The following is a 21,792-nucleotide window of genomic DNA, read 5'->3' on the forward strand; positions in this document are numbered from 1 at the left end:
GTTGCTGTTAGAAAGCTGCACACTGTAACGTGTGAACATTCCTGAGTCTCCGGGTGGGAACAGACGCCACAAAGAATCGCAACCTTCTACACAGAACACGACACCACATAGGCAAGCGGCATGAGAAAAGCGCACGCGCAGACCATGCAAGGGCCTGCCCCGGGTGGCAATACCCATCTGCGCAGGCGCATACGGACACTTGTTACCAGCGCACTACTGAGCATGCGTGGAAGAGTTTCGCGTTTTGCATAGTTAGTTGAGGCAACGCGAGAGTAAGTCTGCGCATGCACGGTCCTGAACGGTGAGTACCCGGGGGCTGCTAGCGCTGGAATGATCAGTGCTGAGCGCTGTCACTTACCGGCAGGGTGTGTTAGTACGTGGTGTCTGGTCACTGCAGTGAGCTCTCTGTACATGTACGGCTCCGGTTAGAAAGCGGATATTGGTTATCAGCTGTCTGCTGATGTCACAGTCAGAGTTTACAGCTACTTTGTGGTGGAGATGCCTGTGGCTGCCCCGGTGCCGCCATGTGGCCTCCTCACACTGTATAAAGTAAGGTATACCGCATGATAGGTCCCAGGGCTGTGTTCACACCAGGCTGCCCCCTGTGAGCTGATACGGTGTATTTACATTAGTAGATACATTGTTTCAAGCACAGGGTAGGACCTTTGTGCTGCTATAGGTGATTTTTGGAGGGTACATATGGCATACCCCATGTTAGTGCTGTATGGGGAGTCCCATTCACTGACAGCAAAAAGACCTACTGAAATAAAATAAAAAAAGACAAAGTAAAGCAGAAAGTTGCCTCACAGCACCACCCCATTGTGTTCTATGACTTGTGTTATGAGAAGAACTGCCCATCTCCTGCCCATATGACCACTATGGCGTGTGGCCATTGTAGAAGTGGCGCCCATAGTGGACGTAGTGCATGGGTCACCGTTACTGTGAACACTACCTGCTCCAGTGCACATACCGTTATAAAGTGCACTTTAATACAAATCCGTCCCCTAAATCTGACGTGAATGACAATGTTCCGTTTTGCAGCGGTTGTCAGGCTGGACGACCTGTCCTAGGGCGCCACGGAAGCTGTGTGGGAGATATCTCCGCACATGTGGAAACCAGCATTACATTCTTTGCTGCTCATTGGTGAGATTTTATTTTTGGGGCGGCCATAGTTTTTCACTGCTGTCAGACAGACGATGTATACGCTGACCGCTCTCTCCCATACACACCCATCCTCGCCTTGGCTGAATGTGTATTCAGTGGGGAGAGCGGTGAAGACCGCCATCTCCAATGGCGGCTAATCTCCCAGGAGAACAAGAATTTCCGAGGGGGTTTATGTGCCTTTCTGCAGCATATCCGCACCAAAACGTCTAACAGCGGATTTGCTGCAGATCTCGTCCTAACATTGAAAAGGGTGAAATCCACAGCTATAACCGCAAACCTAATTGATAGTCTGACCATGTGGAAATCGGCAATGCAGGTCCATTTCCGCACTGAGATGTACATGAGATCTGTGTAATCCCAGATGCTTTGCTGGTTCTGTACTACGCTGCAGGTTTTCTTCGCCGCTGAAAAACCGCACATATTCTGCAACGTGTGCAGGTGGTCTTCAGGGTGCATTCACAATATGGATGTATCCATAGGCCCCCCCCTTCACCAGACAGGGATAGAAAGTGTCCTTTTGGCCTCTGCGGTGCGGTATACGGTGGTATACCTTTTATTTATATATGATTATTTTTTTTTTTTTGCTTCCTCTATAAAATACTGAGCTCAACTTCACTATTCTATTTTTTTTTTTACATGAATACCTTTGGTTATTATATGCCTACATAGTGCAAACACTGGAGGCATGGGCAGACACAAAGAATGTACCCCACCCCCCATGCCAAGTTCTCAACCTAACCTATGCCCTTCTAACATTACATACATCAATACAAAACACAAGTGGGTGCCCCCATAATGCTCCTCTCCCCCTTCCCCATAGTGCCCCCATAATGTGTGCCAGTATAAAATGCCCCTGTAGTGCTCCTTCCCACCCCCATAGTGCCCCCATAATGTGTGCCAGTATAAAATGCCCCTGTAGTGCTCCTTCCCACCCCCATAGTGCCCCCATAATGTATGCCAGTATAAAATGCCCCTGTAGTGCTCCTTCCCACCCCCATAGTTCACACATAATGTGTGCCAGTATAAAATGCCCCTGTAGTGCTCCTTCCCACCCCCATAGTTCACACATAATGTGTGCCAGTATAAAATGCCCCTGTAGTGCTCCTTCCCACCCCCATAGTTCACACATATTGTGTGCCAGTATAAAATGCTTCCCATTGGATGCCCACATAGTGCTCCTCTCCCCCTTCCCTATACTGGGCAACAGCATAGTGTAAATGAAAAAAATAAACACTTACCTCCATGCTGCTTTCAGCGACGCGATGCAGGCCTCTTTCAGCGCTGTACGCTGCCCGGCGACGTCATTGTGCCACCTGCATCGGCCTCTGGCCTAGTGCCTGTAGCCTATCAGAGGAACAGGGTAGGGAGGTGCATCTCCCCTGCCCCTCCGCAGCGTTCAACTGTGTCGCCACTCTAAGAACAGTGATATAACAGTTGAATGTGGAGAGACGAGTGCTTCCACGATCCATAGAAATGAATGGAGCATGGTAGGAGTTGTAGTTTACCGACCCCAGTCTTACATTATATGTCTTTTAATTTGAGAGACAGAATCTGTTTTAAAGGGAACTTGTCACCACGAAAATGCAGTGTAATCTGCAGGCATCATGTTATAGAGCAGGAGGAGCTGAGCAGATGGATAGATAGTTTTATGGGAAAAGATTCAGTAAAACTTGTATTTTATTCATCTAAATTCCTGCTTATTTTGAGCTTTGCAGTCACGGAGGCGGTCCTATCAGTGATTGACAGCTATGTCTGTATACACAGTCCCAGAGGGAAGCTGTCAGTCACTGGTAGGACCGCCTCCTGGACTGCAAAGCTCAAAATAAGCAGGAATTTAGATGAATAAAATACAAGTTTTACTGAATCTTTTCCCATAAAACTATATATCAATCTGCTCAGCTCCTCCTGCTCTATAACATGTTCAACGTGACAGGTTAGGAACGGTCAGGAACGGTCAGGAACTGTCAGGAACTGTCTCTTGGGACGTAGCTGCTGCATTGTTCAGATGTTGATTTTATTAATTATATATATATATATTTTTTTACAGATGAAGTTATGTTTAAGATGGATCCTGACACCCCTACAATTAGACCTAGGAGAATTCAGAACCAAAATGTAATCCATCGCCTCGAACGTCGGAAAATCAGTTCTGGGAAGCCAGGTTCTCACTGGCACCAAGTTCGCATCTTCCATCAGAATGTCTTTCCTAACTACACGGTGGTCAACGTGGAAAAGCCACCTTGTTTTCTGCGCAAATTCTCCCCTGACGGGAGATACTTTATTGCCTTCTCCTCAGATCAGACCTCCTTAGAGATTTATGAATATCAAGGCTGCCAGGCAGCTGAAGACCTTTTAAATGGATACGAAGGCGAAATCTTGGCCAACTCTAACGATCAGAGGTCTGTGAACATCCGAGGCCGGTTATTTGAGCGCTTTTTTGTTCTCCTCCATATCACTAATGTGGCTTCAAACGGGGAGCACTTGAACAGAGAATGCAGCTTATTCACTGATGACTGTCGCTATGTCATTGTGGGGTCAGCAGCCTATCTGCCCGAGGAACCATATCCACCTTTTTATGAAATTTATCGTAACAGCGAGTCTGTGACTCCCAACCCACGATCCCCACTAGAGGACTATTCCCTTCACATCATAGACCTGCACACAGGCAGACTCTGCGACACAAGGACCTTTAAATGTGACAAAATCATCCTCTCGCACAACCAAGGCCTGTACTTGTATAAAAACATTTTAGCTATTCTCTCTGTGCAGCAGCAAACAATTCACGTTTTTCAGGTGACCGCAGAAGGCACCTTCATTGATGTACGGACGATAGGACGATTCTGCTACGAGGACGACCTTTTAATATTGTCAGCCGTGTACCCCGAAGTTCAACGTGAAACTCAAACTGGAATGGCAAACTTATACAAAGAGCCATTTATTAATTCGTTGAAGCACAGACTTCTGGTGTACTTGTGGAGACGGGCAGAGCGAGATGGAAGTGCTATGGCCAAAAGGCGTTTTTTCCAGTATTTTGATCAGTTGAGACAGCTCCGAATGTGGAAAATGCAACTACTGGATGAAAGCCACCTATTTATCAAGTATACCAGTGAGGATGTGGTGACTTTACGGGTCAACGACCCATCACAGGTACAGGTATAAAGAAATTCCTAAATTACTTTTGTGGGGGGTGGTAACAATTTATTTAAAGGGGTGTTTTCCCACAATTGACATTTAGGGGGTCAATTGTGAAGCTGAAATACGCTTATGTTGCGACTTCTCCCCGCTCACGCCAGGTCTAAAGAAGTGGGCAGCCCGGTCTAGGAAGCTATCTTACATTTAGAACTGGCGGAGGGTCCGCTGAAGTTATGGAGAGGCCGGCGCCTCTTTATGACTATGGCGGATCCACCGTCAGCTTAGAGGTTTATTAAGACCGGCGACTAAAACTTCGGTCTTCATAAATGTGTCCCTTAATGTCTGATCATGCCTCGCTACTGGGACCTCCACTGATCACTAGCATTGGGATTCCAGTCTCCCCATTTCTCCTCACTACATGACCGCAGTGAGAAGTAGGTTTAATTGACTGATGATCAAGCACATGGAGGGAGAGAGCTGAATGTAGTGCACAGGTATCTCTGTCAGTCCCATAGGTTTGGGGGTGCAGTTGCAGTTTGCAGTCCTGCAGGGCATTGCGATAGTGAGGTCACGGTTACTTAGGCAAACGAGGGTTGCTCTTGGTTGCTCACAGTTTGTAGGGAAACCCTGGGCAGGCGTACAGCAGTGATGGAGAGGCTGGCACAGGGGTCCTCTGGGGCACTCTCTGTGTATAGGGACCAGGCCGGTGGTAGCTGAGGTGCCCTGGGTGTTGCAGGATTAATGTGCCGGTGGCAAGATCTCTTTAAGATTCGTGACGCCCGTGCCTGTAACGGTGGCACACCGATTTACAGTAGTAAGAACTGAGGAACACAGTTTGTAGTGAACCAAAACTTTCTTTACTGGAACAGTTAACTATTTGCAGTTCTTTTAGGTTCAGTTCCATATGACAGAAGCAAATCACAAGCAGGCTTTTATAAATGGCAGGCACAATGTTCTTGCAAGATACTCAGAGGGTTAAACACACTCACAGATCAGGCTGCACCTTTTCCTCAGAAATCCTGTGCACTATTCCTCAGAACTCCTGTCTGTCTTAATCCCAAGGCCCGTATGCCCTATTGGTGGCTTTATCCTTGGTAAAGAAACTTCCTCAGGTATATATCTCCTTGCATTAGATAGATCCTTCTGCCCTTCAGCTCTCTTGTCTGGCTGGAAACACTTCTGCTCTGCTCTGTACTGTACTTGGTAGGAACTGCAGGTTTCTCAGGAGGTAACTCTTCCCCTGGTAATAACTTCTGAGCTAACTCTGGCTCAAGAACCTCAGGCAGGCTAGACTGCACTCACTAGCCTCCTGGACTACACTACTCTCTTCCTGTCTGGGCCTAACTATATATATTAGGGGTTCCCTAGCTCCCTATACTGTCTAGGAGGAGGAACTACACCCTAACAGGCCTGATACACATTTAAAGGGACACTGACAGGCCAAAACAACATATATAGTTAGATATATCACATTACAGGTCTTATACAGTCTTTTAAAAGCATATAAGTATCCCCCCTGTCCACCTTATAAAGAGCGAAATATAAAGTTTTATAACCTGCTTCTCCGTTCAGCAATCTGCCCAAGGGGCGGCGTTTCATGTGAAAATGCGCCCAGCCAGCCTTCCCAACTGCCGTTCTTAAGCCCCACCCAGCTCATCATTATTCACTTCGCTGGGCGGCGGCTAGAACTCTCCCCAGTCCCGATCCTGCGCCTGCTCAATTCAATCCTCCGGGCATCGTTCATGCCCAATCTTCTGCGCCCCGCCGTGCCGTTAGATCGCGCCTGCGTACACACACCAGCCTGCGTCTTCGAAGACGCAGGCTGGTGTGTGTACGCAGGCGCGATCTAACGGCACGGCGGGGCGCAGGCGCAGAAGATTGGGCATGAACGATGCCCGGAGGATTGAATTGAGCAGGCGCAGGATCGGGACTGGGGAGAGTTCTAGCCGCCGCCCAGCGAAGTGAATAATGATGAGCTAGGTGGGGCTTAAGAACGGCAGTTGGGAAGGCTGGCTGGGCGCATTTTCACATGAAACGCCGCCCCTTGGGCAGATTGCTGAACGGAGAAGCAGGTTATAAAACTTTATATTTCGCTCTTTATAAGGTGGACAGGGGGGATACTTATATGCTTTTAAAAGACTGTATAAGACCTGTAATGTGATATATCTAACTATATATGCTGATTTGGCCTATCAGTGTCCCTTTAAAGCAGGAAAATGTACATAAAACATCATATAAATTACAATGGTCATATTAGCCCTTGTGTAGTGCCCACATTTACCTAGTGGGACACTACACAGTGCAAATGCCCCGACCCCTGCTCCATTCAGACTCCTAAATCTACGACCACTCAGACTGTGGACCCCGGTTCTACAGATCTTTGGGTTGCCTAGATCCACATGGAGCTGAAAAGTTGCAGATGGGTCGCTGCAGATTTGTGTGTGGCACATCTGCAGTATTTTATAGTACCAGCAACGTGGGTGAGATTCTGAGAAGAATTGACCTTTGGTTCAGGTATTAAATCTGTAACATTTCAATTCATGATGCAGATTTCACACTGTGCAATCCCCGGTAAATGCACAGCAAAATCCATGAAAAATCCACATGTAACTCATGCAGATTTTGCCATGGATTTATCGCAGATTTTTCCACCGCGGATTACATATTGTGTGTACTTACTGTGCATTTACACGGCCCGAGAATCGGACGGATTATCGGGAACGACCGTTGCTGCGAACAGTGGTTCCCAACAATCTGGCCATGTAAATGTACCGGCGACCTCCCGATGAACTAGCGAAACGCTCGTTCTTTGGGTGATCCTGTCATTCATGCAGATTATGGCTTTTGGGCAGCAAATCGTGTGGTCTAAACAGCGATCTGCTGCTCAGAAACCATGATTCTGTATAAAGATGACTGATCGCTATATAAATCCATCCTCCTCATACAGTGAAGGAGATCTCTGCATGTAGATGCATGGTCTCCTTCACTGAACAAGTAGCCGAATGTCGGGAAGGAACGCTTCCTTCCCGACAATCGGCCACTCAGTCGGCCCGTGTAAATCCAGCTTTATCCTAAAGGTTTAAAGGGAACCTGTCACCAGGATTTTGGGTATAGAGCTGAGGACATGGGTTGCTAGATGGCCGCTAGCACATCCGCAATACCCAGTCCCCATAGCTCTGTGTGCTTTTATTGTGTAAAAAAGCAGATTTGATAAATATGCAAATTAACCTGAGATGAGTCAGAGCTTGAAAATATGACTCTTCTCTGGTCACACAAGTAAGATATGACTCTTTTATGTTAATTTGCATATGTATCAAATCGTTTTTTTTACACAATAAAAGCACACAGAGCTATGGGGACTGGGTATTGCGGATGTGCTAGCGGCCATCTAGCAACCCATGTCCTCAGCTCTATACCCAAAATCCTGGTGACAGGTTCCCTTTAACTGTCTCTCTAGGGCCAGTAAATAGCCGCAAATAGCTGCTAGAACAGAAATGCATGTGAAACACAAGAAAACACACGACCACATTAGTGTTGGTAGATTCGGATTTGTCCACTCTTAGACGAATCTGAATCTTTTAGATTCATGTACTGTTGGTCGCGGCCCATTCAAAACTGTATTACAAGACGAATCCGAACCCGCAATCCAGAATGAGTCCAGGTTCATATTCATTCTGCATTACAGTTCTGCATGCGTGAGACTCGCATAGTCTCACGTTACTGGCAACCACCTTCATGTGGCAGATCCTATACATTCTATTACAGGTATGGCAATCGGGAACTCCAACTAGGGTTGTAGCGGGTATCGAATTATCGATACCCAATTGACACTTTTGTACCGGTATCGATTCGATACTGGGATTTGACATTAACCGATACTAGGCTGCACTGCTGCGTAGCCTAGTATCAGAGAAAATTGCGCACGCTGCTCTCAGCGCGTGCCATGTTTTTCTCAGCGGTACAGGGGAGAATGAGTCTCTAATTCCCCCCCCCCCCCCGTGCCGCTTCCGCCACCAATAAGAAGAGAGAGGGGCGGAGGAGGGGAGGGGCTGTGGCCACTGCGCCACCAATTATAACTCACCCATTAATACAAATACAGGAGGCTTCTATGACAGGGCGCTGCGATCTGTGGCAGTTAACCCCTCAGGAGCCGCACCTGAGGGGTTAACTGCCGTGGATCGCAGTGCCCTGTCATAGAGGTCGGGTGCAGGCTATGTGATTCTGCCGCCGGCACCCGCCTCCTGTATTTATATTAAGAGGTTACTTCTCTTCATTGGGGGTGCAGTGCGCCCCCCCCACCCCCAGTACTAAAAACATTGGTGAAGCAGTGAGGCCCCCCCCCCCCCCCCAATCCCCACAGTATTATAATCATTGTGGCAGTGGCCACAGGGTCCCCTCCCCTTCATTCATTGGTGATGTAGTGGCAGCTTGTGATCGCAGCCCCAGCATGGCAGCCAGGATGCTACTGAAGCCCTGGCTGCTATGGTAAGCTCCCTGCTGCTGTGTGTACTATGCACAGGGCAGCAGGGAGAGTGTGAGGTCCTATTGACCCTAATAGAGCTCTATTAGGTTGAATAGAACAAGGGATGAAAAGATCCCAGGTTCTAGGCCCTAAGGGGGGCTAATAGTTATTAACCCCTTCAACCCCGGGCCTGTTTTCACCTTCTTGCCCAGGCCATTTTTTGCAAATCTGACATGTTTCACTTTGTGGTGATAACTTTAACACGCTTTGACTTATCCAGGCCATTCTGAGATAGTTTTTTCGTCACATATTGTACTTCATGACACTGGTAAAATGGAGTCAAAAAAATTTATTTTTATTTATAAAAAAATATTTACCAAATTTGCAAAAAAATTTGAAAGATTTGCAAGTTTCAAAGTTTTAATTTCTCTACTTTTATAATACATAGTAATACCTACAAAAATAGTTATTACCAGGGCTGTGGAGTCGGTAGATAAATGTTCCGACTCCGACTCCTCAGTTTTATGTACTTCCGACTCCGACTCCTCTGTATTAATATGCGAATGTATTTTATACATTCCTTGAGGGAAAGAAACGCAACCTACCACAGGACTACTGGCTGGGAAGCCAACAGTCTACTGTATTGCACAGTTTAAGCAAAAGACAAACACAATAAAAACAAATGAGGATCCAGGAAGGGGCATTTATTCTAAAACATGATTTTCCTAGGAGAATCCCATAGTCATGTTTAAAGTTTAAGCTAACAATCAGAGTTTACAAGTTTTTATAGCCTTAGCTAAATGACAGCAGTTTTTCCAATGGTTTACAGCTTCATTCTTGAACTATTGGCCCTCCATTCCCTTCACTTATACAAGTGTCTCACTCTCTAGTCCTGCAAAAAACACATTTATTTAATCCCTTATCAGTGAGAGGCTAGGTTACACATGGACGCTGCATTCCCTGTAAAAGCAGAACACAACACTACGGAAAGTATAAGTATTGCAGCTCCTAATTGTGCGTTGCGTGCCATATAGTGAAGCACATGAAAAGCTTCTTCACGGTCACTTAACGTGTTCGTTTTGCGGTTACGTGAGGCACTGCATGCATTGGTCTTTATTCTTACAGTAGAGAAGTCATTAATTATAACTTTTTGTGAATTGGGACATTTAAACTTGCTTTTTTTTTTTTTTATTCCAATCTAAATTTAGTAGGAGTCGGAGTCGGTGCATTGTTTGCCGACTCCGACTCCAGGTACCCAAAATTTCCCCCGACTCCGACTCCTCGACTCCGACTCCACAGCCCTGGTTATTACCGTATTTTTTGCGCCATAAGACAGACTTTTTCCCCCCAAAAGTGGGGGGAAAATGCCCCTGCGTCTTATGGGGCGAATGCTTCCATTTTACATCACAGTCTGCGATGCTACAGCATTGCAGACTGCGATGTATGAGCTGGGAGAGAGGAGGGGCTGGAGTCCAGAACTAGGGGCGGGGCCCGGTGCAGTCACTGTACTCTTACACCGGGCCCCGCCGCTCACCGAAGTATTTATAAACATGAATCCTTATCTTGTTATTAAGTTGAACTAACGCTGCGCTCTCCCATGTTCCCATGTTCCCCTCTATCCCCACAGCACTTACGAACAAGCTTCAATAGCAGGCAAAGCGGACGGCAGCAGTAACGTTACTCACTGACGTCGCGCGCCTGCTCCTCCCACTTTATGAATGAAGCAGGCGGAGCAGACGCGCGCAAGGTCAGTGAGTGACGTTACTGCTGCCGTCCGCTCTGCCTGCTATTGAAGCTTGTTCGTAAGTGCTGTGGGGATAGAGGGGAACATGGGAACATGGGAGAGCGCAGCGTTAGTTAAACTTAATAACAGGATAAGGATTCATGTTTATAAATACTTCGGTGAGCAGAGGGCCGGTGTATTGGGGGACACTGTTATGAGGGGGATCTGTGGATGACATATAGCAGTGTCATCCACAGATCCCCCCCCCCCCCCCCATAACAGTTCCATCCACAGATCCCCCCCACCCCATAACAATGCCATCCACAGATCCCCCCCACCCCATAACAATGCCATCCACAGATCCCCCCCACCCCATAACAATGCCATCCACAGATCCCCCCCACCCCATGACAATGCCATCCACAGATTCCCCCCACCCCATAACAATGCCATCCACAGATCCCCCCACCCCATAACAATGCCATCCACAGATCCCCCCACCCCATGACAATGCCATCCACAGATCCACCCACCCCATAACAATGCCATCCACAGATCCCCCCCACCCCATAACAATGCCATCCACAGATCTCCCACCCCATAACAATGCCATCCACAGATCTCCCACCCCATAGCAATGCCATCCACAGATCTCCCACCCCATAGCAATGCCATCCACAGATCTCCCACCCCATAGCAATGCCATCCACAGATCTCCCACCCCATAGCAATGCCATCCACAGATCTCCCACCCCATAACAATGCCATCCACAGATCTCCCACCCCATAACAATGCCATCCACAGATCTCCCACCCCATAACAGTGCCATCCACAGATCTCCCACCCCATAGCAGTGCCATCCACAGATCTCCCACCCCATAGCAGTGCCATCCACAGATCTCCCACCCCATAGCAGTGCCATCCACAGATCTCCCACCCCATAGCAGTGCCATCCACAGATCTCCCACCCCATAGCAGTGCCATCCACAGATCTCCCACCCCATAGCAGTGCCATCCACAGATCTCCCACCCCATAGCAGTGCCATCCACAGATCTCCCACCCCATAGCAGTGCCATCCACAGATCTCCCACCCCATAGCAGTGCCATCCACAGATCTCCCACCCCATAGCAGTGCCATCCACAGATCTCCCACCCCATAGCAGTGCCATCCACAGATCTCCCACCCCATAGCAGTGCCATCCACAGATCTCCCACCCCATAGCAGTGCCATCCACAGATCTCCCACCCCATAGCAGTGCCATCCACAGATCTCCCACCCCATAGCAGTGCCATCCACAGATCTCCCACCCCATAGCACTGCCATCCACAGATCTCCCACCCCATAGCAGTGCCATCCACAGATCTCCCACCCCATAGCAGTGCCATCCACAGATCTCCCACCCCATAGCAGTGCCATCCACAGATCTCCCACCCCATAGCAGTGCCATCCACAGATCTCCCACCCCATAGCAGTGCCATCCACAGATCTCCCACCCCATAGCAGTGCCATCCACAGATCTCCCACCCCATAGCAGTGCCATCCACAGATCTCCCACCCCATAGCAGTGCCATCCACAGATCTCCCACCCCATAGCAGTGCCATCCACAGATCTCCCACCCCATAGCAGTGCCATCCACAGATCTCCCACCCCATAGCAGTGCCATCCACAGATCTCCCACCCCATAGCAGTGCCATCCACAGATCTCCCACCCCATAGCAGTGCCATCCACAGATCTCCCACCCCATAGCAGTGCCATCCACAGATCTCCCACCCCATAGCAGTGCCATCCACAGATCTCCCACCCCATAGCAGTGCCATCCACAGATCTCCCACCCCATAGCAGTGCCATCCACAGATCTCCCACCCCATAGCAGTGCCATCCACAGATCTCCCACCCCATAGCAGTGCCATCCACAGATCTCCCACCCCATAGCAGTGCCATCCACAGATTTCCCACCCCATAGCAGTGCCATCCACAGATCTCCCACCCCATAGCAGTGCCATCCACAGATCTCCCACCCCATAGCAGTGCCATCCACAGATCTCCCACCCCATAGCAGTGCCATCCACAGATCTCCCACCCCATAGCAGTGCCATCCACAGATCTCCCACCCCATAGCAGTGCCATCCACAGATCTCCCACCCCATAGCAGTGCCATCCACAGATCTCCCACCCCATAGCAGTGCCATCCACAGATCTCCCACCCCATAACAGTGCCATCCACAGATCTCCCACCCCATAGCAGTGCCATCCACAGATCTCCCACCCCATAGCAGTGCCATCCACAGATCTCCCACCCCATAGCAGTGCCATCCACAGATCTCCCACCCCATAGCAGTGCCATCCACAGATCTCCCACCCCATAGCAGTGCCATCCACAGATCTCCCACCCCATAGCAGTGCCATCCACAGATCTCCCACCCCATAGCAATGCCATCCACAGATCTCCCACCCCATAGCAGTGCCATCCACAGATCTCCCACCCCATAGCAGTGCCATCCACAGATCTCCCACCCCATAGCAGTGCCATCCACAGATCTCCCACCCCATAGCAGTGCCATCCACAGATCTCCCACCCCATAGCAATGCCATCCACAGATCTCCCACCCCATAGCAGTGCCATCCACAGATCTCCCACCCCATAGCAGTGCCATCCACAGATCTCCCACCCCATAGCAGTGCCATCCACAGATCTCCCACCCCATAGCAGTGCCATCCACAGATCTCCCACCCCATAGCAGTGCCATCCACAGATCTCCCCCCCCATAGCAGTGCCATCCACAGATCTCCCACCCCATAGCAGTGCCATCCACAGATCTCCCACCCCATAGCAGTGCCATCCACAGATCTCCCACCCCATAGCAGTGCCATCCACAGATCTCCCACCCCATAGCAGTGCCATCCACAGATCCCCCATAGCAGTGCCTTATAAGACTTAACGTTTAATAAATATTCAGATAAAAAGTACGGACATAACACATAATATCAAAAAAGTGTGCACACCACAAACGTGTCACAAACAACATAATTACCAAACATAGACAATCACCATGGGAAACCACAGTAGTATGGTTACACCCATGTGAACAAGGTAACGCAATACCCCAACACAGGTATAAATTCCACAGAAAATAATAAACGGGAACAGTCTTACCGGTGGGTGACGGACATCTGGGTGTAGTGGCGCAGTCCCAGAAGCCAGTGTTACTTGTGGGGCAGGGTCCAGATGAGAATCGCTGTCCCTAAGAATCCCTACCAGGCCTATAGAGCGCTAGGGTCCGCACGTCCAGGAGCTAACCCAACAATATTGGACGCCCTAGACAACCCTACTTGGGGGTACACAGCGATTTAATTCCCTGCGGTGCGATAGATTCCTACGCGTTTCGTCGCTAAATTAAAGCCCGATGTAGAGGTGGACGTTATACACGTAACCAACCCAACCAACAAGGTTTTTTAGAACAGGGATCCCACTACCTCCTCCGCAATCGGAATACACAAGGGTCGACAACATAATAACATCAGTTACGAATAACCAGGTGATTAATCTATCTTCTAGACCCATATCCACTGCCGAAATTACACTACTCGGCCGTGGACTATCATTTGTCCCCACCTCCAACTTTGAAACATTCAATTGGATTAAAGATCTCCACCTGTTTGCGCACAGATTTAGATGGCACAAACATTTTAAAATCCAACAAAAAAAGGAAAGCCGCGAACTGGGCATCCCGGTGGAGATCTTGGAGGACGTGAAAACCCTCTTATAACCTTGATTCCGAGCTACCATCCAACAAAGAGTTTGGCCCTTTCACGAAATTGAAGAATAAAAGTTGCAGAATGCCACCACAGGGGGATATCTCCTGTATAGACGTGTTTCTTAAACACACGATCGCTGACTTAACCATGCTTGAACCATCTCCCTTTAGACATAATTGTAGGCAAGAAGAGAGGAGGGCCATCAGTGATCTGGAAAAGGAGGTGTCCATCACTTTCAAGCTGTCCGATAAGGGGGGCAACGTGGTAGTGATGGACACCTCTGCATATCGCTCTATGTGTCTCACTATCCTGAAAGATAGGAATAATTACGAATCCATTCCTATGGACCCCACTACACAATACAGAGCAGAACTTCATGAGATTCTGTTGAAAGCGAAACTTAACCATCTTATTAGTCAGAACGAATTTGACTACCTGTATCCCCTACACCCAGTGATGGCAACATTTTACTGCCTACCCAAGATACACAAGGGGGTGTCACCCCTGAAGGGGCGCCCCATTGTGTCTGGGGTAGGTAGTCTCTCACAAAATTGTGGGATCTACATAGATCAACTGCTGAGACCATTTGTTGAAAGTCTCCCTTCATATATCAGGGACACTGGTGATCTTCTGACCAAACTTGAGGTCATCTCAATTGAGGATAACTGGTTCCTCGCATCAATCGATGTAGAGGCCCTGTATTCCTCAATACCCCATGAAGCAGGTATCTCGGCCATTAGTCATTTTTTGAGGGCAAGGGGTCAACAGTTCTTGAGCCACAACGATCTCATTATTGAACTCCTTCGGTTCGTACTAATACGTAACTGTTTCCTTTTTAATGGCACGTACTTCCACCAGCTCAGGGGCACCGCGATGGGCAGTTCTTGTGCGCCGTCGTACGCAAACCTGCTCCTGGGCTGGTGGGAAGAAACCATGGTATTTGGTGATCCCCGATGACCGGTCTCACCAATGTAGTATTGTGGTCACGCTTCATCTATGGCATTTTTGTCATCTGGAGCGGGCCAGAACGGTCTTTCCAGGAGTTCGTGGCTGATCTCAACAACAACTTGATAAACCTGAGATTTACATCGGTTATTGAGAAAGATCACCTGCCATTCTTGGACATCTTAATTCGTAAGGGCTCATCAGGGCAAATTGAGACCTGTATCTATCGCAAACCAACATCTACTAATTCCCTGTTGAAATGGGAGAGCAACCACCCAGGTCCCCTGAAACGGGTATCCCCACAGGGCAATACCTGCGTCTTAGACGTAATTGCTCGAATGATGCAGAATTTATCAACCAGGCAGGTGACCTACGCAGAAGGTTCCGTGAACGGGGCTCCCCAGACAAGGTTCTGCGTATTGCTTTTCAGAAAGCATTAGCTCGAGAACGTACAGACTTGCTCCATGCTACCAATCACCCAGAGAGGAAGACCACGAACACCATGAGAGTGATAGGTACATTTGACACGGCGGCTGGTCAAGTCTGCAGTATTATCTCCAAACATTGGGAGACTCTCCTAATGGACCCAGATCTGGGTGATGCCCTTAAGCCCTACCCCTCCATTACGTATAGGAGGGGTAGGAATTTGAGAGACCGTCTGGTGCATAGCCACTTCGCCGGAGCATCCAGCCACAAAACTTGGCTGGGTGGTCCTCTGATGGGCTGCTATAGATGTGGCAGTTGCAGTTTTTGCAACTATGTACAAACTGGGTTCCATCAGAATCAATAAACATAGATATCACGGGGTATAGAAAATATATATCAAGGTTCCAGCATAGAGAAAAAAAAACTAAAATCCTGAATTTAATGATATACCTTAAAAAGATCTCAATTGGATCTACTATACACAACACAAAAAATGCAAAAATACATATAGGATATGTGGCCGATAATTTCATCCAGCTCTAAATAATAACCTGGGGTATGGGAATAGTTGTCCCTATATCTACCCCTATCCTACAACCTCAGCACAGGGAAGGCTCCTGATGGGGGAGGCCCCCTGTCCACGTACCTAGACTGCTATCCCTCAAATATCCCTGAAGGGATGCTACAGGGATTGTTCTAGAGTGCCCCAGGTATGAGGTGAGGATAATGGAGTGCTATTGGTACAACAATAGCTGGATGAAAGAAAGACAAGTACAGACGAAACATATAGATAGTCAGGGTAGTCATACACCTGGTTTACCTCGACGCGTTTCCCCCTAGACAATGCTATGGGATCATCAGGAGGTTAAATACAATACTGTTAGTCTATACAGTGTAAGTGTAACAGGATAAATACTAGCATATAGCCAGGTCACAAAAACAAAATCAGATGGTCGCTCTACATATAAATGATACAGGGGGCTGTATTAAGGCCAATATATATGCATTATAGCACCATTCCAGGCCAATCACGGACAGACACTATCGTATGTAGTTATGGTGCCTAGGTCAGAGCTCCTTGAGACCAAAGGTGTGTTCCGCATCCTGTTGGGCAAGAAATAATCATACACCCAAATCGGTACATTATTCATAGCTAATATAAGCAGAGTACAATATTGTTTAGTGTTAACTCACAGTTCAGATGGTATGATATACCCCAGCAGGGCATCGTCCCTGTTGTCTCACTGTGAGACGGGCTGAATAAGACCCACAATCATGAAAGCCTCCCCTCAGTCACCGTTCCCCCTGGTAGGTCCTTTGTGTTGTGTATAGTAGATCCAATTGAGATCTTTTTAAGGTATATCATTAAATTCGGGATTTTAGTTTTTTTTCCTCTATGCTGGAACCTTTATGTACAAACTGGCAAATCTTTCGCTAATCGTGACAATGGGTACAATCATCACATAAATGGCTTTATCAACTGTCGCACGTCAGGAGTGGTGTACCTAATCACTTGCGACTGTGGTGCCCAATACGTTGGCAAAACGAAAAGAGAGTTTCGCCGCCATATCGGGGAACACTTGAACGATGTCCGGAACAAAAGGGACACCTCTGTGGCAAGACATGTGAACGAATGTCACCATGGTCTGACGAGTGTCCTTAAATTCAAGGGCATTGAAGTAATCACCAGACCCCCTAGGGGAGGGGACTGGGACAAACGTATCCTCCAGAGGGAGACCTGGTGGATATACAAGTTGAATACTCCCTGCCCAAATGGACTCAATGAACAGTTGAGTTTTGGCTGTTTCATTTAATTGCTACATCTATCAGGGCTCCAGATGGCGACCAAAACGGTCGCCAATGCGTCTTAAAATTTGCAGATGGCGACAAGACTTTTTAGTCTTGTCGCCATTTGCGACTGTACCGCCGCGATCCTGCGCAGTAGCACACTGCACAGTGGAGAAGGAAGGAGCCCCTCCCTCTCCACTGTGACGCGGCCGCCACTACCACCAATGGGGATATAGCAGGGAGGAGGAGGGGAGGAGCTGTCGCCACTGCGCCACCAATGAATGTAAAACATAAGTGTCGGCAGCGGTATCACAGACCCGGCCTCAATAACAGGGCATGCGATCCGCGGCCATTAACCCCTCAGGTGCCCCAGATCGCATGCCCTGTTATTGAGGCCGGGTGCCGGGTCTGTGATACCGCTGCAGACACTTGTATAAAGGAGTCAAAGAGGACCTTTCATGGGTCCAAAGTAGGGATCGACCGATATTGATTTTTTAGGACCGATACCGATAATTTGTCAACTTTCAGGCCGATAGCCGATAATTTATACCGATATTCTGGGTATTTTTATTTTTGAGGGGAAAAAAAATTTTCCTACACAAATCTGCTGAAAATTAATGTTTATTGTTAACGTGTATTATTATTTTATTTTTTTTGTAAATCTTTTTCATTTATACTTAATATTTTTGTGTTTTTTTTTTTACTAACTTTTAGCCCCCTTAGGGACTAGAACCCTTGTCCCATTCACCCTGATAGATCTCTATCAGAGTGAATAGGATCTCGCACTCTCCCTGCTGCCCTGCTGCTCTGTGCACACAGCAGCATGGAGCTGACTATGGCAGCCGGGGCTTCAATAGCGTCCTGGCTGCCATGGTAACCGATCGGAGCCCCAGGCTTACACTGCTGGGGCTCCGATCGGAGGAGCAGGGGAGAGGGGATCCTGTGGCCACTGCCACCAATGATTAGAACGGGGGGGGGGGGGGGGGCGCACTGCGCCACCAATGTTTTTACTATTGGGATGGGGGTGGGGGGCGCACTGCGCCACCAATGACTAATACTAGGGGGCTTGAGGGGGGGGGGGCGCACTGCGCCACCAATGTTTTTACTATTGGGGTGGGGGGCGCACTGCGCCACCAATGATTAAAGGGAATCTGTCACTAGCAATGTTTAAAAAATTTTTTTTCATGGATCCATGTTTAATAAAGTACCTTTTTTCCATCTGTGTTCTTCTTTTCCATGTCAGTCTTGTCCTTTCTTCTAAAAATCGATTCTTAGGATATGCAAATGACGCTGTAAGGAGCCCAGAGGGGCGTTTTTCTTTCTCCACGGTGCCCAGGAACGCCCCTCTGAAGTGCCGTGCCCGCCTAAATATGAAAACTACTAACGCCTCCATGTTTAGCTGAATCGCCTCCCAGAGGCGCGGCTAAGTCCTCAACACCCCCCCTCCTCCTCCTCAGCGCCGTGCTCTGCGAACACCCGATCCTCCTCTCGTCGGCGTCCCAAATCCCGCGCAGGCGCAGTGCCGGCGATTGCCTGCGCTCTGATAATACGGCTGAGGGCAACAGCTTCAACATCGTCACTGGGCATGCGCCGAGCCCAGTGACGATGTTGAAGCTGTTGCCCTCAGCCGTATTATCAGAGCGCAGGCAATCGCCGGCACTGCGCCTGCGCGGGATTTGGGACGCCGACGAGAGGAGGATCGGGTGTTCGCAGAGCGCGGCGCTGAGGAGGGAGGGGGAGGGGGGGGTGTGAATGTTGAGGACTTAGCCGCGCCTCTGGGAGGCGATTCAGCTAAACATGGAGGCGTTAGTAGTTTTCATATTTAGGTACTTTTTTAAACATTGCTAGTGACAGATTCCCTTTAATGCTGGGGGGCTTGGAGGGGGCGCACTGCGCCACCAATGATTAATACTAGGGGGCTTGAGGGGGGGGGGGCGCACTGCGCACTGCGCCACCAATGAAGATACCTCTCTTTCACATACAGGAGGCGGGAGCTGGCTGCAGAATCACATAGCCGGCTCCCGACCTCTATGAGCGGTAGCTGCGATCCGCGGCACCTAAGAGGTTAACTACCGCGGACCGCAGCTGCCGTTCATAGAGGTCGGGAGCCGGCTATGTGATTCTGCAGCCAGCTCCCGCCTCCTGTATTTGAATCAATGAAAGACTCATCTTCATTGGTGGCGCAGCGGCCACAGCCCCTCCCCTCCTCTTGTCTTCCGTCCTGTCATTGGAGGCAGCGGCAGCAGCATCACAGGGGGAGGAGACACTGCTTCCTTCTCCCCTGTGCTGCGGAGGGAACACAGAACGCGCTGAGAGCAGCGCGTTCTGTGTTCCCAATACGTTATCGGTATATCGGCAAAATAGATGCCGATACCGATAACGTTCAAAATCCTCAATATCGGCCGATAATATCGGCCAAACCGATAATCGGTCGATCCCTAGTCCAAAGAATATGAACTTATCAGCAGGCTGCATAGAGCGGCGCCCAGGGATCTAAGTGCACTTACTATTATTCCTGGGCGCCGCTCCGTTCGTCCGCTGTGGCCCCCGGTATTTTCAGCATTCAGAGGAAGGAGGAGGAGGAGGAGATGCCAGTGTCTCTCCTTCTCCCTGACAGCAGCGCTGTCCAATCAGAGCGCAGAGCTCAGAGCCAGGGAGAAAAAAACCTCCCTGGCTCTGAGCTCTGCGCTGTGATTGGACAGCGCTGCTGTCAGGGAGAAGGAGAGACACTGGCGTCTCCTCCTCCTCCTTCCTCTGAATGCTGAAAATACCGGGGGCCACAGAGGGTGAACGGAGCGGCGCCCAGGAATAATAGTAAGTGCACTTAGATCCCTGGGCGCCGCTCTATGCAGCCTGCTGATAAGTTCATATTCTTCATTGGTGGTGCAGTGCGCTCTCCCAAAGCCTCCCCCCCCCCCCACAAGTCGTCGCCCCCCCCCCCCATTGTTACATGGTGGCCACAGGGTCCCATCCCGTTCATTGGTGGCAGTGGCAGATTACACTGCTGGGGCTCAGATCATTACCATGGCAGCCAGGACGCTACTGAAGCCTTGGCTGCCATGTCCAGCTCCCTGCTGCTGTGTGCACAAAGCCCAGGGCAGCAGAGAGAGTGTAAGATACTATTCACCCTGATAGAGATCTATCAGGGTGAATAGCACAAGGGTGTAAAAAGATCCAGGTTCTAGTCCCTAAGGGAAGAAATGGTTATTAAATAAAAAGTAAATAAAAAAAAAAAAAAAAAAAAAAAAAAAAAAATACTAAAAGTTTAAATGGCCCCCTTCCCAGTTTTACATATAAAATTTACAAACAATAAAGAATAAACATATTACATATCGCCATGTCCCAAAAAGTGTGAGCTATTAAAATATAAAAAAATATTTCCGCTCGGTGAAGGCCGTAACAGAAAAAAAACCTCTAAACCACGCAATTCGCCATTTTTAGTCACCTTGTCCCCCAGAAAATGTCCCTGGATGTGAGAGGTATGTGCAGTGCTCCAGACTAAAAAAAATACCTAGTAGCCATTGGCTCCTGAACTGAAAAATTTAGGAGCCAAATCAAATTTTTAGTCGCCAAATCGAAACTGAATCAAAATTTTGCTATCGTGACAACGCTACGCTGATCAGATCGGCGTAGGGTTGTTTTGAAACCAAAATTTTGATTCGCTTTCGTCACCATAAAAAAGTATTGCGATACTCAATACCGCGCAAAAAAAAAAAAAAAAAAAAACACCAAAAAAAGCTGCATGCATTTAGCATTTTATGAAACGTTCGGCCCATAATAGAACAGTCCTATGCTATTTTTTGGGGTGACAAGGTGACTAAAAAATGGCGAATGCTCACCGCATAGGAGATACTTATTAATAATTTAATAGTTTGGACTTTTCGGACGCAGCGCTATGTAATATGTTTATTTAATGTTTATATATTTTATATGTAAAATTGGGAAAGGGGGGATTTAAACTTAATATTTTAGGGTACTTTCACATTAGCGTTTTTCTTTTCCGGCATAGAGTTCCGTCACAGGGGCTCTATACCGGAAAAGAACTGATCGGGCATATCCCCATGCATTCTGAATGGAGAGTAATCCGTTCAGGATGCATCAGGACGTCTTCAGTTCAGTCATTTTGACTGATCAGGCAAAAGATAAAACCACAGCATGCTACGGTTTTATCTCCGGCGAAAAAAACTGAAGACTTGCCTGAATGCCGGATCCAGCATTTTTCCCCATAGGAATGTATTAGTGCTGGATCCGGCATTCAAAATACTGGAATGCACCCGCACTAAATCCGGACCCATTCACTTCTATGGGGCTGTGCACATGAGCGGTGATTTTCACACATCACTTGTGCGTTGCGTGAGAATCGCAGCATGCTCTATATTCTGCGTTTTTCA

At 48.4% G+C, this 21,792-nt stretch overlaps 1 protein-coding gene across 3 annotated transcripts in view; it reads left to right on the forward strand.

Moving 5' to 3' along the window:
* Positions 1-215: 215 nt before the first annotated feature.
* DET1 (DET1 partner of COP1 E3 ubiquitin ligase) overlaps positions 216-21,792 on the forward strand; it is a 64,555-nt gene continuing 42,978 nt past the window's right edge. For 2 of the 3 annotated variants that reach the window (XM_040414171.1, XM_040414173.1), the window contains exons 1-2: positions 216-301; positions 3,212-4,317. In XM_040414171.1, coding sequence (XP_040270105.1) covers positions 3,220-4,317 — 1,098 coding nt within the window. In that variant the 5' untranslated portion in view covers positions 216-301; positions 3,212-3,219. The remainder of the gene's footprint in view (positions 302-3,211; positions 4,318-21,792) is intronic. The other variant, XM_040414172.1, reaches the window with a different exon arrangement.

The sequence above is a fragment of the Bufo bufo genome, chromosome 1 (genome assembly GCF_905171765.1).
Source record: "Bufo bufo chromosome 1, aBufBuf1.1, whole genome shotgun sequence".
NCBI lineage: Eukaryota > Metazoa > Chordata > Amphibia > Anura > Bufonidae > Bufo > Bufo bufo.